Here is a 17,260-nt window from a genome sequence, read left to right as displayed (position 1 = left end):
TTCAGAACTTTAATAATAATAATAATAATAATAATAATAATAATAATAATAATAATAATAATAATAATAATTATTATTATTTATACCCTGCCCATCTGGCTGGGTTTCCCCAGCCACTCTGGTTGGCTTCCAACAGAATGTTAAAATACAACAATCTATTAAACATTAAAAGCTTCCCTAAACAGGGCTGCTTTCAGATGCCTCCTAAAAGTCTGGTAGTTCGTTTTCTCTTTGACATCTGGTGGGAGGGTGTCCCACAGGGCAGGTGCCACTACTGAGAAGGCCCTCTGCCTGGTTCCCTGTCACTTGGCTTCTCGTAGCGAGGGAACCGCCAGAAGGCCCTCGACACTGGACCTCAGTGTCTGGGTAGAAGGGTGGGGGTGGAGACGCTCCTTCAGGTCTACTGGACCGAGGCTGTTTAGGGCTTTAAAGGCTTTAAAGCTTTAAAGGTCAGCACCAACACTTTGAACTGTGCTCGGAAATGTACTGGGAGCTAAGGTAGGTCTTTCAAGACCGGTGTTATGTGGTCTCGGCGGCCACTCCCAGTCACCAGTCTAGCTCCCGCATTCTGGATTAGTTGTAGTTTCCGGGTCACCTTCAAAGGTAGCCCCACATAGAGCGCATTGCATTAATTCAAGTGAGAGATAACTAGAGCATGCACCACTCTGGTGAGACACCTGCCCTGGACACAGAATTAACCTGTGCCTCCATGGACAGCTGTGAGTCCAAAATGACCCCCAGGCTTCGCACCTGCTCCTTTAGGGGCACATTTACCCCATTCAGGACCAGGGAGTCCTCCACACCTTCCCCCCTCCTGTCCCCCAAGAACAGTACTTCTGTCTTGTCAGGATTCAACCTCAATCTGTTAGCCACCATCCATCCTTCAACCATCTCCAGGCACTCACACAGGACCTTCACTGCCTTCACTGGTTCTGATTTAAAAGAGAGGTAGAGCTGGGTATCATCTGCATACTGATGAACACTCAGCCCAAATCCCTTGATGATCTCTCCCAGCGGCTACACATAGATGTTGAAAAGCATGGGGGAAAGGACAGAACCCTGAGGCACCCCACAAGTGAGAGCCCAGGGGTCTGAACACTCATCCCCCACCACCACTTTCTGAACATGGCTCAGGAGGAAGGAGTGGAACCACTGTATAACAGTGCCCCCAGCTCCCAACCTGTCTAGACGGCCCAGAAGGATGTTATGGTTGATGGTGTCAAAGCTCTCACCTTTGTCCCTAGCCCGCCAGAGATCATCGACCAGTGCGACCAAGGCAGTTTCAGTGCCATGATGAGGCCTGAATCCCGACTGGAAGGGATCCAAATGGTCCGCTTCCTCCAGGCGTGCCTGGAGTTGTTCAGCAACCACTCGCTCAATCACCTTGCCCAAGAATGGAAGATTTGAGACTGGGCGATAGTTGGCCATATTGGCCGCATCTAAAGATGGTTTTTAAAGAAGCGGTTTAATAACTGCCTCTTTCAGTGGCGCTGGGAGGGCTCCCTCACAGAGAGAGGCATTCACCACCCCGCGAAGCCCATTGCCCAGCCCTTCCCGGCTAGCTTTTATAAGCCAGGATGGGCAAGGATCAAGGAGACAGGTGGTTGGTTTCACTCGTCCAAGCAGCCTGTCCACATCCTTGGAGGTAACAGATTGGGACTGATCCCACGCAACTGGACTAGAAAGGACTCTAGCACTCTCCCACCCCGGCCCTGCTCCCATGGTGGAATCTACTTCTTTCCGAATCTGAGTGACTTTATCTGCAAAAAACTTTGCAAAATCACTGCAGGAGATCATGTGGCCCGTACTAGGCCTTGATGGAGCAGGTGGTTCCGCTAAATTGCAAACCACCTGAAAAGTCTCCTGCTGCTGTTTTCTGCAGATGCAATACAGGCAGTGAAGAAAGCTATTAAAAAGCCAGAATATTAAAGCTACTAAGAATGGTATTAGGCATTGTGATGGCAGGAAGGCATCAGTATAGACAGCAGTCTTTACAAATTCTGGAAATCCAAGCCAGGGAAAATGGCAAAAAAAAACCATGCATGGGTACTGCTCCACAATCCAGGAAAAGGGAAGCGGGAACCACTAAAACACTAACTATGAAAGGAAATTCAGAAGCATCCTTGGGAGAAAGACTTGAGGGAATATTAAGAGACCTCAAAGCTGAATAGCAAATGATAAATACTGTACACATCTGAGTGTTCCTTGGCCTGTGTAAGCAAACTGAGGATGAGAAGAGGAAGATGTGCATTCCACATGAACCTCTAATGCAATGACTCAGCACTCAGTTTTCTAATATAGGTACAGATATTTTGCCATGTGTAATTGAGGGCTTTACCAGGGTAAAGTAATGCAAGGTGATAATCAAGCATGTTAAGGGAGCAGATAAAGAGAGAAAGTGGTAATTGCAATTTATAGTAGTAGTAGTAGTAGTAGTAGTAGTAGTAGTATGGAGAAAAACAGGAATTACGTTACAACAATAAATGCCTACCAACACCCTGAAAAAATCCTCTTTGAGGAAAAAGAGAGACAGTAAACTCTATTACATTTCACCACAATGAGTACCAGTCCATACAAACTAGCACAGGAGACCATCATCACACAGTACAGAGATTTGCTGTCCTAAGGCAATTAACTTCATTGTGAATTGTATTTCAGACTCTGCTTTGGTGTTCGGGTTCCCATTCAAATGCATTTGCATTATTTACTGGATTATGTTATTCATGCATATTGAAAACCTACCACTGTAGAATAATTTAATTATGTATATATTCATTACTGGAAATTGATCTATTCTAGCGTAAGTGTTTCCCCCCATAACTGCAAAATGGCTGACACTATGGCACAATGGCACCTGAGGTGCTTCAGTTTAAGTGGGAATCCACGTCTCTTCATCCAAGTCTAATTGCTTCATTCACTTCTTTAAAGAGATCCCCCTAAGTAACGCCCGCCCATGTTATTGTTTGAAATATTGGTTCCACAGTAGTGAGGGAAGTTCCTCTAGAGAAATATTCTACTGTGCACAATGTCAACATTATTCTATTCTATTCTATTCTATTCTATTCTATTCTATTCTATTCTATTCTATTCTATTCTATTCTTCAGCTACACTTTTGATGTGAAGACATAAGCATTCTGAAAAACTTTTAAAATTACACTGACATGCAGCCCTGTTTACCTTACCAAACAGTAAACCAATTTTTAAGTGGTCTATGAACAAATTAAATAACTACGCAAAATGATTGTTTCTTTTCATCTTGGTTTCAAGACTGTTGCTTACCTTCACAGAGTAAGCGAGGGAAATAGTAACAGCAAGGGGAAGTCCTTCCGGAACAGCAACCACAAGCACAGTAACACCAATTATGAAGAACTTAACAAAATACTGAACATAGATAGGTGTGCATTCAGGCAGCCATGGCTTCTTGGTGACTACGAAGTTTTCAATAGTGAAGTATAATACTAAGATGATGACAGTGATGGCAGACATCACCAAACCTGAAACAGACAAAAAAAAAATGTTAACTTTTACTATAGCAAGTGTGTGGGGTGTGTGGAAATCTTGTGAAAAATATATTTTTATTTAAGGCATCATGCTACAACATTTGTGTGTGTTAAAATCTCATTCTAATAATTATTGTGTCTGACAGCTTAACTAATGAAGCCTGGAGACATGATCCAGAATCACACACACATGCAGCCCATCAAAATTACTTACGAGAATTATCTGACTCTGCATAAGGCAGCATCCTATGTGATATTTCGAGATCTTGAGCTCAGCTATACCTTGGGGAAATTGCACTGGACTCTAATCACTACAGAGAATGAGCAGAACCCCACGGAGTCTCAGTTTGGGTTCCAAAGAAGTGTGTTTAATACTACAATTGCTTTGAGTGCCTTGAGTGTGGAGTGCAAAAACATAAGAGTGCTAATCGAGCTCCATGTGCAAGCAAAGGAGACAAAGGGAATGGCTTTGGGAAATGGCTTTTATCTAATGTGCACAGATCTGGCTGGCAATTAGTCTAAACTCTCTAGTACATTCCTCATCACAATAGGCTACCCCATCAAATGTACACCATACCTGCTTTCCCTATCTGGACAGCCAATTTAGTCAGCTTCCCTTGGAGGACAGATTTCTCTTTCTTGTGCATGTTAGCTTTCCTCTTGTCTTTATCATCTCCATCTCCGCCTTCAGCACTCTTCAGTGGCTGCATCTCCATTGCAGCAGCACCATCCTGCTGTTTGGCTAACAGTGCAGAAGGAGGGGGTTATTTAAGAACTGTAGCGTTATTTTGAATGTTTAGAATTTAGAAAATGAGATATATGGCATTCAGTGTTAGCTTCTGCACCACTCCTTTCCTTAGAACAGTTGACATCCCAGGTTATTTTGATAAGATTATAAGCATCTAACTATTTTCTAGTCTTCAGTTTACAAAGCACTTTAGAAATCATACACAAAGGTCTGCTTCTGCCTCCCCTTCTCTAGAATGAAAGCTTGTTGGTTTTATAGCAGTTTTTCACTTTTAAGGGTTTTAAAAAAAATCTTGCATTTATATCACACTATTATTCTGTTGTTTGACCCAAAGTGGCCTACATGGGTTCTCAGGTCATCCCCCTTCCAAAGTACTTACCAGACTCAGACCTGTTTGCTTCATGTGAACTCGCACTATACCCTGAGACCAGGATATGAATGATAGATTTATGACCTATATAATTAACTCTCTAACTCTGGATGCCAGCATCACCTACTCCACCTCCTTTATTCAGAGGCAAGGTCTGAAGATTACTTCTAAGTCTGTTTGCAGCATGCTTTACAAGTAGGGATGGGAGAAGAATTTGATTCAGTTTGCATTTAAAGCATAATTTATCAAACACACATTTTCCAAAACAATGAGAACTGAAACACAGCCATCCTTCAAAATTTGCACCTATCTGAATTTTGTGATACATTTCTCCTGCCAAATAATGCTTATAAAAACACATATATTAGGAGTGAATGAATATATTCATGAAAAAAACATAGAAAAGGGCATTATATTAGGAGAGACTGCTTGCAAAAAATGTGTACATTAGTCAAAACTGTGTACAAATTGTGTTAATTGGGAAAAATGCACAAAAACTGAAGGCTTTTCATGATGATCTGTTATTTTTAAAATTCACTTGCTGCAGAAATGTGGAAAACTGAATTTAAGATTATAAAGATGAGAACTGAAAGAACTTGATAGATCCTTTCATTCCTACTAACAAGCCTCCCCATAATAGAAAACCCTACACTATTATCGAGAACTCTTGTATTATTATTATTATTATTATTATTATTATTATTACTACTACTATTAATAATAAAAATTTATATCCCATCTTTTCTCCCAAAGGAGTCCAGGGCTGCAAAGAAACAAACAACAAAACAATTAAAACATCTAAAAACAATTCGAATACAGCTGCAGACTAGGAAAGAGCTCTACTTAAATGGTTTGTTGAAAGAGGAAAGTCTTTGCGTGCCCAGGCATAGAAATACACAACCCAGCCGGAGGCAGACCAATGAGGAATACACATGACACCGGTAGTTGGGATGAAGTAGGCCACACCTTTTACTGATTACAGATGTAAGTAGGTTTTGGCAAAGGCAGTGGGTGTGAATCTGGCATCAACCAGCTCACCTCCTGGCTGATGAGAGGGCTGGGTTGACCCTGGGTTGAGTGTTGTCCCCACAACAGGTGTCCCCACAATGACCATGGATGCACAATGGTTCTGGGCTGGGTAGCAGCCCTGCCGTGAATGCAAACCACGGCTTCCTCAGGATTTCCAGGTAAGTGGCCATTCCATAGATGCCAAAAAGAGAATGCCAGAATGCTAAAGGTCGGATTCCTATATTGTGTGGTACGGACCTCCTGATAAGATGATATGTACAGGAGGCCCTCACCTGCAGAGTGCAGTGATCAGTATAAGGGATGAGACTATCAGGTATGTGTATGTGTGTTGAAGTAAACAGACTCACAAGTTCACTGCATACCTTGCTACTGAATGGGGCAAGGTCAGAGTTAGAGAGGGTGGTGGTGATGCATACAGCTTCAAGGTTCCACCTTCTTTTTAATCTTATAACACTCAAAGAAGTCAAATGTCTCACAACTGCAGTATATTTTACAAAGAATTCAGTATATGAAAAAGAAAAAAAACCTTCTACAGTGGTACCTCGCAAGACGAATACCTCGCTAGATGAAAAACTCGCTAGACGAAAGGCATTCGCTAACGAAAGGGTGACTCACAAGACAAATTTCCCTATGGCCGCGACTCGCAAAATGAAAACGTTTTGCGGTTTTTTGGGTTTTTTTCCTGTAAAGCCACGCTTCCTCTGACCGGGCTTCGCAAGGCGAAATTTTCGCTATACGACAGCACTCACGGAACGAATTAATTTCTTCTTGCGGGGCACCACTGTATCTTTCTGTAGAGCAGTGAAGCTCACTTTAAATAAATCGTGTGGAGAGAAACGTCTAACTTTCTCTACCCTTTCTGTTAGCCTTCATTTTGCAAGGGGACAAACTGGACATCTCACATTTAACCAAGCCCTGAGAGGTTCCCTCCATTTCTTTGAAGAAGAAAGGAAGTGCAATTTTGAGCAGAGAAATGAAGGGGGAAAGGGTGCTTTACTCAATCTCCATCTCCTATTTTTACACTTGCACATGTTCCGAGGTGGTAGAGTTTTTCCAATGTCAACCTTGAAACAAAATAGATTTAAAATACTGATTTTATATTCAGTTTACTTAGCCCAGGAGTCAGCCTAGACATGACGGCAGAACTGCATGCAGAAATGTGTATACCACCACATCCCTACAGAATGAGTGCAAGGAGCCAAATTCTTCCCCCTGCCTCAGCCATCCAGCCATCTTTAAATCCATTTTTACTAAGAGTGATTTGAAGGAGAAAAAATGCCTATAAAAAGATATTGTGCTGAGCCCTGCCTACCAATTTTGCAAGCCTCTTCTCTCACACACTCAGAGAAACACAGAGACACTATGGAAGAGGCGGTTATCTTTCTGCCACTTCCAAGGGATGGGGGAATTTTGCTGAAATCTTTTGGGAGGATGGCGCTTACCTAACACTATGAAGAACTAAGCTTTGAAGAGGGAGAACACTGGAAGATGTTATAGCACAACATCCTTCCATAGTTATTCTAAGGAGCACTCCAGCTAGACACTGAAGATCAGTGTGAAGATTTTCTCTTTTAGTTAAAAGGAAGCAAAGCCTCTTTCCACCTTGTAAATTTAGATAAACATCAAGTACTAAAATACCAACTATACAGAGAACATGTTAACTACCACAACTGAGAACCTGTTCAAAGTCTTTTCATGCTCTAAACCACTCTCAAAGATATATGCAGTTTTAAAAAATTACAATTGCATTTGAAGTAGCAACAAAAAACAATCATTTTTCCAGTATAATTAAAACTGAAAACATGAAGAAATATGAGGAAAAGCAAAGGCAAGTGTTCAAATGGTTAGGAAGCTGGTAGCTGTAAGTTGTATTATAATTGCTTCACCATCTCTGTGCACCCCCCTCACACACTGCTTATTAAAGTTGATGCAATAATAAAAATGCTATAGGGCACAATATACTACAAACTTCCCCTGTGCAATCCCAGTTGAAACTGAAGGGGGATGTGCAAAAGCACAACTATGGCCTTACATAAATTTAATGGTGTTGCTCAGGAGAAATTTTCCACTACTCATAGTATATTATGGTGTACACTGTTTAGAAGATATATCAATAGTTAGAAATAATCAATTTAGCTTTGCACCAAGTAGGACTGTATGTGTTATTTCCAGTATTTTGAAATTCCTAAGAGGAACTAAAAAGTGTATTTTTATGGGCTTTATCTTCTTCGTTATTCATCTATCTCACGTAATTTAGAAAAACAAATGTGTTCAACTGTTCTATACCAGTTATATTCATTCTGCAAAGAAAAACATGTCAAAAAACTGCTGTTAGACAAATGTAGACGGCAAATGTTATATTGGAAAAAATAGATACGGTATTATTCAGCAAAGAAAAGACCTTTTGAGAATTCTAATTTTTAATTTACACAGGGAATATACACTTAAATAATTTGCACAAGAAATAAATATTATTTGTTGTTGTTTTTAAAGGATGAAATACACTACTTGACAACTAGCTGAAATCTTTCAAGGGTTATGTGTTTATGTGGTGAAGAACCACATGTGCCCTGGCAGTGCTTTTGAAGTTTGTTCTGCAACCACTTTTACACAGATACAACCTGATGTCCATCTGAAAAAAATATATTGCTCTTAAGCTATGCAGTGACTACAACCTCTGTCTGGGTGCATGCTTCCCTGCACTCACACATAAAACTGCAGGATTTCAGCCTAACTTGGTCCAATACACTAATATTCTCTAAGCCACAAGTTGCAAATCCTTCTTTATGCACAACTTGATATTAGCACTGGCACAGAATACCTTCAAGGTGGCACTGACAGGGCTCCCTATGTGAGCATTTCTCAGTAATAACCACACAGAATATCACTAAGGAGCAGAGCGAAGATGTGAAACAGCAGAAGCAGCACTAGAAAAGAGAGGTTGTGTGAGCACAGCTCCATGAAGCTTTCATGATGATGCAGTTGACTGAAGCATTCTGGTAAGATGGATATGACAGCTCCAAGTTGTTGGAATCTATCAGCATCCCAAGGTTTGCTATTCCAACATGAAGGCTTAAAGGAGGCAAGAAAAAGGCTGGACTGTTTACAGTGTTGTTTTTGTCATAGGAATAAAAAAATTAAAAAGTTTGCTTTTTGGGGGGAGGGTTGATATTCCTTATACTATACTTGCAGAACTAAATTGAAGTACATGTTTAAAATCCTCCTTAATATAAAAGAAGGTTACCTTTATTCTGGTTGTTCTCCATATTCCCATCCTGCATTTTGCCTATGTGATAAAAAAATCGTAACAAACAAACAAAAACAGACAGTAAACAATCAGTACGCACAGACAGAACAGAAGACAAAGCGGGGTTTAAATAAAAAGGGCCAAAACAACCCCCGTTATGAGCATGTTTAAATAAAGTTTAATGCAAATTTTTATGATGTGTTTATATGCATGAATGAGATTACTGAACAAAACATTACAACCAAGTTTATCATTTTACCACCAAGGCCTCCTCTGTTGCAGTAATAATAGAAAGTCATAAACACTTTGGAGCAAGAGTAATTGTTTTTATACTACAAAGCCCTAAGCAATAATTTGAAATTACCTAACCCAGTGATTTGGATTCTGCGTTCTTCTGTCAGGAAATACTTTCGACATAGACCTGCTTGATACAGAAATTTACTTATACAGTACTGCATTGCAAAGGTTTCTGGGGCATGTTCTAAAGTTGACATGGGACACTTGACAGGCTTGCCTGATCTGCTCACACAAATAAAAAGAGCAGTCAAGGCAGACACAGCCCCACCCCACAAGTTTGCACTTCTACCATTGCAGCCTACTGCCCCATTTCCAATGGGAGAAAATGTATGGTGGGGTGGTGGTGGCAGACAATGGCTCCTCCAAAGATGGGGAAAGCCTCTGCTGCTGCTCAGGTGTCTGCCAGCTTAGTAACATTGCAAATGTCTCTTTCTATCAGGATCACAGGTCTCGTGAACAAGAGGTTCCAAGGTGCTGTCATGGGACTTCTAGTTCAAACCCCTTTATTCCCAGGAGAAATAGATACTGCTAGTGGCTCTACATTGGCAGAATCTTCTGCACTTTCAACATACCCATGGGAGAAAGAAGACAGGCCCCATAGCCCTTCTCATCTTTGAAGAAATTAACGTCATCCCCTGTTGTTCAAGGAATTTTTCTCTTGGGGGACATGGGCAGCTGCCAATAGTTCCTCTTTGATTGTTAACACTCCCGTCTCTCGTCTACACCTGGGGAATTTCAAGGTGCAGTGCAGCCTTGTGTTTTCCCATCCCCAAACTTATTATCTCCTGCATTTCCACTTTGGAAGGGGGAAGGCAGGTGGGCAAGCAGTCGTTTAAGTAAGCTTGCCTGTCAATTGCCAATATTTTCACTGGGGAGCCCCTGGTAAACTTTCAACAAACCCCAAGTTTCCAAAGCACACTGTTGGAAAACCACAGATCTGGGCTTAATAAATGACAAGGCACTCCCAGGAGCTTACCCTATAATGCTCCAGAAATCTAGGTGTTATTTTAGACTGGCGTAAGTTGACTGTTGTAACAGTACAATTTTCAAAAGTATACTAGTATACTAGTATAACCAATATCAAAGAACTAGAGACATTCAGAGTAGCTGACATTTTCTGCAAATAAAATAAAATTCAGTTAAAATCACCCCACCCCCAAACCAGTGATCTCACCACAGAATGCTGTGTATATAGAATGTTCACCCTCTCAGAAATCAGTCCCTATTTATTTTAAGGGAGGAAGTAGATCTGCATGTGCATTCACTTTCAGGTAAATATATATTCCCTCCATTGAAATGAATGGATATGGCAAGGTACAGATATGTACAGGTTTGATGTGCACACACAGGCCTTTCAGTCAGGGAACTGTACTGATGTTGGAAAGATTGTTCTCCAAAATGTATTATGTAAAATTAATTTTGGAGAACAATCTTTCCAACATTTGCATAAATGTTACAAGCGTAAGACTGGCAATGTTTATAAATGATCCTACATGTCCCAATTGCAATTACAAATCTACTTGCTGTTATTTCCCCACCTGAAGCTAATAAATATTTGCTAAACAAAGTGACTACCGGTAATTTTAAAGTAAAATAAAAACAATAAATTCCTCTAATGCAGAGCAGCATGATTATTTTGAAAGCAATGGTGATTTTAAATTTGCATGTACTATTCATTTTTCTTTTACTGTATAGTGTTTTTATACATTACTACTAGATTCGCCAACCTGCATTTTCCGTGTTCCATGCTCATAATATGGAGTGCAATAGTGCTGCAGTGTGCCAAAAAGGGGGAGGGGCATACATTTCTATGGAGCTATCATCTTCTCCATAAAATGTGAACTCAGCAGTTCAGCAGGAAAAATGAAGGAATGAATTCAGGCTTCTACAGGCCTTCCTGAAGAGCTGGAAATGGGAATTTTAACCTTTTATAATAGAGTTCTGCATGTATAGCCCCAGCTGTGAACCACATGTGCCACTTATGCACACCGTTTTCCATCCTGCTGGGAATACACGTGCAGAAGCAGTGTTCTGCATGCATAGCATCACAGGTGGGATTACTGCAAAGGTGGCTTAGGAGGGTTTTTAAAAAAAAATATGAAAAAAATACATTCTCTGCATTTTTCTCCTTAAATCAATTAATAAAATAAGAAATATATTTTCATTTATTTTCCTCTGTATAGAATGTTTTCATGTAATGTTAAAATTACAGTATCAAATGTTCACTTTTAAAGTTTCTGTCTGGAGAAAGCTGCTGCTAGATACAATGCCTGCTTTAAAAAAAAAAACACCAAATATACACAGAGAAATGCTGTATCTGGCACAGAGAAATATTGAAGCCAGTTGACAGGTGTCTATGGGATGGGATAGCAGTTGCATGTTAATTATATATCACAGAGACAAGGAAAGTCTCAGCAATGAAGCATTTTTAGAGATCCAGAAATACTGGATAAATTGCCTCTCTTGAGAGGTAAAATTATGTATTTCCACTAGACAGTGTGATTTGTACACATATACTATATTACTAAACTGCGGAAATTTCTATTAGGGAGTATGTTACTTTTTCTTCTAGCCCAATACTCCATTATAAAATGTATAATAAGCGTATACCAAAGGGTGACAGACATGACAGAATTAGACAATAACCAGGGGTCTCCAGATTTTTTGAGCTCATTTGGGGACTATGGAAACTATTGGGGCAGAATACACACATACTTACCACAACTACACATATATGTGCATACATAAACATAATGGTTATTGAAGAATGCAGTTAGAGGGAACGTTAACCCAGCAGCAATCATCAGAAAGATCTTGCCCAATCCTACAACAATTAGGCTTCAAAAAAGTCTTCTGAACAAATGGAAGGCTTTCCCTCAAGCCTAACTGCTATGAGGCAGAAGCAATTTCAGATTTGCAACTGAGATGATAATATTGGTGGAATATGGACTCAGCTGGAAGATGGGTAAACATCTAAAATTGGGAAGAGCTACCTTGGAAGCACAGGGAGACATGGAAGGAGTCTCACACCAGACCTATATTTCTAGCAGATGTTAATATAACATTCCTGATACAATACTTAGATTTCATTAAATAATGACACATGACTATTTAGCAGGTTTTTTTTGGAACTATAGGTAAGTTAAGTCTTGTTGTTGGTCTAGGGCAGGATTCACCTAATAAGTTCCATCAGAGGAAGCCCTGCACAAGGACTTCTGCTTGTGCAACAGGGCATTCCCCCAACTTCCCCATGCCCTCCATGTCTCCCAAAATATCTGCTTTGATCATTTTGAAACCTATTCATTGGGAATTCAAAGGTCTTTCTTAAACCCACTACTAAAATGTCTAAGGGAGTATACTACCCTTTAAACCAGGGTAGGGAACTTTCTCAGCCTGAGGACCCCATTTCCTTATGGTTGACCTTCCAGGGGCAACATACGAGTGGTAGTTACCTACCCACACTTTCTCATATACTCGGACGCATCCACAGATAAACACAAATATGATACACTCGTTCACGATATGGGCCAATGGCCATAATAAATTTTACTACTACTACACTCATTCATGCCTTTTCTCACTCACATACATTCCAGCCCCCAAATTAGGCAGTGGTGTAGAGAGCTGACTGTCATGTGCCCTGCGTCCATATCCCAGCGTCACACCATGGAAGACTCAAATTCAGTTGATTCACAAGTCTCCAACTCAGGGGAGAGAACCTTCAGTACCCCCTTTCTATATCATTCTAACTCAGGGACATGGTTCTTCCAAAATAATTCCTTATTTTCTTATTTTCCTTGGGAATTATTTTCCTGTAGCTTTTCCTGCTCCGCAGCCACATACAATGTATATGGTTCTTTAAAGATTGCAGGCAGCACTTTGGGGGTGGGGGTGGGGTGAGGTCGGAGTTGGAAAGGAAGGCCAATGGGAACAGAAGGCCTTTGTCAGCCTTCTTAAGGCTTTGGATGACTCTCCTGATACAGCCTAGCTTGACTCAGATAATTGCTACCACTTCCCCAGCACACACTTGAGACCTTGCAGAATGCAATGCTGGCAGCACCAGCAAATGCTTTCATATTGCAAAGGCCAACTGGGTATGATCCAGGACAGGCTTCCTCAAACTCGGCCCTCCAGATGTTTTGAGACTACAATTCCCATCATCCCTGACCACTGGTCCTGCTAGTTAGGAATCATGGGAGTTGTAGGCCAAAAACATCTGGAGGGCCGAGTTTGAAGAAGCCTGATCCAGGAGATCCATGAGCTGGATCATTTAGCATTTTTTAATGTTAATGACAGTTTTGTTGGAGAGAGGGACTCAATTTAGGTTGGAACTGTAGCACAAAGGAAGACTTGCACAATTTCTTCCATGCTGTTTTCCTGCTTGAAATGCACCTCCCAAGCAGCTACATGCCCTGTGGAGTGGGTGCATGTTTGGTCTTGGAGGACAAATAGTGGCTGTGGTGGGACATTCCAATCAGCTGCTATTAACATTTCAAAAAATCCATGGGAAATACTGTTCACCAAAGCCTCAAGGTTAGCTTTATTTTATTTTTTAAATGAATACTTCCATAATGACAAGTAATGAAATATGTTTTAATTTATGATAACAGAAATGAAGTTCCCATCTTTCAGAACTCAGACATAAAGTAGAAACACGAAGTTCAGTCTTGCGTACTTAATATTTTAAAGCCATAGTGTGAAGCAATAGTCCTGGACTATTGAATTTTACTAGTACAGTATTGGAAGGTATATATTTCTAGACTATTTAAATGGATTGTTTGTACGGACTGTTACATATATATAATGTGGATATTTTTGCCTGTTTGTTCATTGGGGATTATAGGATTAAGTTGGAAACCTAGCAAAGGCTCAAATATCAAGGCAGAAAAACTCCACTGCAGATGTAGAGCATCTAAAGGGGATCTGTGTTTTATATTGTTGCCCTGGAAATGACAAGCTACCCTAGAATACTGTAATTATTTTTGACAGCAGTATGCATGTCACAGTAAACACAGAAATATTTTATATCCCGCATGATTCAGTACAGGAGTTGCCAACACAGTGCCAGGTGGGGCGATGACACCCAGAGAAACTTTAAATGGTGCCCCTCGGCAGGTACCCCAAACTCTGAGTTTGCATTTAAAAAAGTAAGTCTCTAGCTCTCCTTGAAGAAATGTTATGGGGCAAAATGTACAGGTACATTCTAAGCAATTTCTGTGAAATGAGAATGAGTGCAGTGTGTCCACTTTGTATATTTTTACTGGTAATGAGGAATGCTTCTTGTTACTATAGATGTGTGTGTGTGTGCGTGTGTGTAATCAATATTGTGTGATCTCCACTATCAGGACAAGCAAAATATAGCTGACTTCCCATGATAAGCATAAGGTTCTCCAGAGAGGTTCTCTTCTCTAATTTTGTATTATTCCACACAACTCATGGCCACCATGATGTTAGAATGTTTATACGTGTTCTCTCTCTTTCTAGCTACTATTGATTTTAATTTTCATTTGAATGTTTTTAAATAGCTGCTGTTAACTGGTTTTAATAAAGAATGTTTATGTTTTGTTTCATACTTTTGTAAACTGCTTAGAGAATTTGTTCCAATCAAGAAGTATATAAATTTTGTTAAATAAAGTAAAATACGCACATTAAATTTTAAAAGAGAGCTCAAGTACATGCCAGGCACTATAGTGGCTACCCCATTATAAGTAATAGTTCTCTTTAAAATGTAGGACATACGCTAAATATGCTTCTGTATCAGAGCCAGGCTACCTACATATACAACAGGCCCTTTCTTAATGAAGGTTGCCTCCTTATGAAGAAAGCCTCCTTATGAAGGTTGCATTTATTTGTCTGTCAAGGAACTTTTGCAGATGAGCCTAACTAACATGATGATGCTATCAATTTCAGCCTCCATCTCTCAAATACAGCCCCATGCTGAGCTAAACAGACCGATTTGGTTGTACAGCAAGTATTCACAGCTCCCTAGGGGATGATTTGTGACTTGTGATCACATCAAGAGTGCGATATTGCAAGTTTCACAAGGCTTTGTTTCCAATATGATTCAGCGGCGGAAAGAATGAAATTATAGCATGTTCAAATTTATTAATGATGGTATTGTATTCATATTTTTACCAGGAACAGAACAACTATGAAATTAGTTACGTTACTTAAGAGGGTCCAGGCTTGTTTTCTTCTAACACATTGTACTACAATTTCCATCAATCCTGACAATTTGTCTTGCTAGTTGGACTGATGGGAGTTGGACTCCAACAACATCCTGAGGACCGCAAATTCCTCATTTCTGATCTTTAGGATTTCCCGCTTTCGGGGCTCCAGAAAACACATTTAACATTCATTTTTTAAACTTTCTACAGGACATGAAGTGTATCCAATTATAAATAGGATTAATAAACATTGTATAACATCCATGCTTACTATTTAGTGGTATTATAAATAATTCATTACTACTTAGATGCTAAGAGCACAACAGTGTAATCAAGCAAAGATATTATAATAAGTTTAGAAAAAAAGCAAGTGTTCTATCCAAGCTTGAGATAAAATACACCCATTCATACTTACTATAAATTTATATTATTATAAAGCAGTTTATTATATGGGCATGCTAAGAAATGGAGTCAAGAAGCTGGCCAAAGTCACATTCAGAATTGCAAAGGTGAAGTTGTATTTGTTGAAAGAAAGAAAGAAAGAAAATGTATGAAACCATATCCAAGCACATGCACGGTAGTACACAGCAATAGTTTGCTATCTACTATCATTGCCTACAGTAAATGCTTAGCTCAGTGCTGAGTTGAAAGGTTGTGGGAACGCACAATAAAGCACTACAATGCTACTGGTAGTGTTTAAGCCAGATTCCTGACCCCAGCAGGATTGTTTTCCCAAAGCTATGTTGAGACTATGAATGCTTATGAGAGTGCCACACTGGAACAGTAGAATGAAAAACAAAATCATGCTCTCTTTCAAATAGACATTGGAAAGCATGGAAACAACAGCTTTACACAGAAAACCTTGTGAGGAAATGTGGATTTGGCAGATACTTGCTGCAGTAGTTTGTTTTTAATAGTTTGAATCAGCAATAAAAGATTCCTTGATTCCTACTTGTTCACGTCCCATTGTTGCATCAGTGAGAAGCAAAGGTTTTGGCTGGCTAAGACCAAGTGGGATTTTGTGGCATCTCTTATAAGCTGCGATACAATAGGAGCTCTCACAGGGTAATAATCACATGCACATATAACATCTGTGCCGTTCATAAGAGAAAGAGGGAAGCTTATAGAGTTAAGGAGAAAAATCCATCAAATAAAAACAAGCTAGGTGTTCTTAACGTACCATTGACTAAGCTGGCATTTGCATTATCAGTGGCATTTGCACCTGCTGCCCCATCTGTAGTTGAAGGAGGATGGAAGGAGGTATGGGAAGAATCTACTGAGTAATAATGCATAAAAGGAAAAAAAAGAATAAATCATAATAATATGGACAAATTCACATGACAGAAAGGATTACATTTATGGACTAATGTGGCTTCATCTCTCTCTCTCTCTCTCCAAAACAGAGTTGTTTTAAAGTAAGCAACATAAAGTCTAAAAATGGATGTTATTACAAGAATGTCACAAGAGTGGGGAACAAAAACTTATACATGGAATATTATAAAAGTAAATATGAAAGACATTTAACAGAGTTAACAGAGTTGGTGAGAAACTGACTTTACATAGTACTTCTAATTCCTCTGCTCCTCCACGCAGACATTCTTAAGATGCCTCATTTTTTAAAATAATAATAATAATATGTTTTGATTTGAAGTGTAAGAAAAAATAAAGTATTATTTAAGCACCTGCATTTCTCAGGACATCCATAAATAACTACAATATTACGTTTACTAGAACTAATATGCTTTATTTATCTATGCATCTAAAAGGTATTTTATTTAAATCCTTCATTCGTTTTAAAAATAATAAGGCACATTTTCCAGTGTTACATTCAAAAGAGATTTTGGGAAACCCAAGAGTACAATCACTAGCCATATTTGGCTCTTTCTCTCTCTCTCTGTGTG

The 17,260-nt window shown here is 39.6% G+C and overlaps 1 protein-coding gene across 2 annotated transcripts in view; it reads right to left on the bottom strand.

Annotated features, from left to right (window-relative positions):
* The window catches only part of ATP2B2 (ATPase plasma membrane Ca2+ transporting 2), a 197,845-nt gene that overhangs the window by 60,394 nt on the left and 120,191 nt on the right, over positions 1–17,260 (bottom strand). The window contains exons 7-10 of one of the 2 annotated variants that reach the window (XM_033140769.1): positions 16,540–16,635; positions 8,893–8,934; positions 4,079–4,243; positions 3,281–3,495 (exon numbers count right to left, since the gene is read on the bottom strand). In XM_033140769.1, coding sequence (XP_032996660.1) covers positions 3,281–3,495; positions 4,079–4,243; positions 8,893–8,934; positions 16,540–16,635 — 518 coding nt within the window. The remainder of the gene's footprint in view (positions 1–3,280; positions 3,496–4,078; positions 4,244–8,892; positions 8,935–16,539; positions 16,636–17,260) is intronic. The other variant, XM_033140771.1, reaches the window with a different exon arrangement.

This window comes from Lacerta agilis, chromosome 2 (genome assembly GCF_009819535.1).
Source record: "Lacerta agilis isolate rLacAgi1 chromosome 2, rLacAgi1.pri, whole genome shotgun sequence".
In the NCBI taxonomy this organism is placed as follows: Eukaryota; Metazoa; Chordata; class Lepidosauria; order Squamata; family Lacertidae; genus Lacerta; species Lacerta agilis.
Note: the sequence above shows the minus strand (reverse complement) of the source record. Positions and strands in the feature narration are given on the sequence as shown.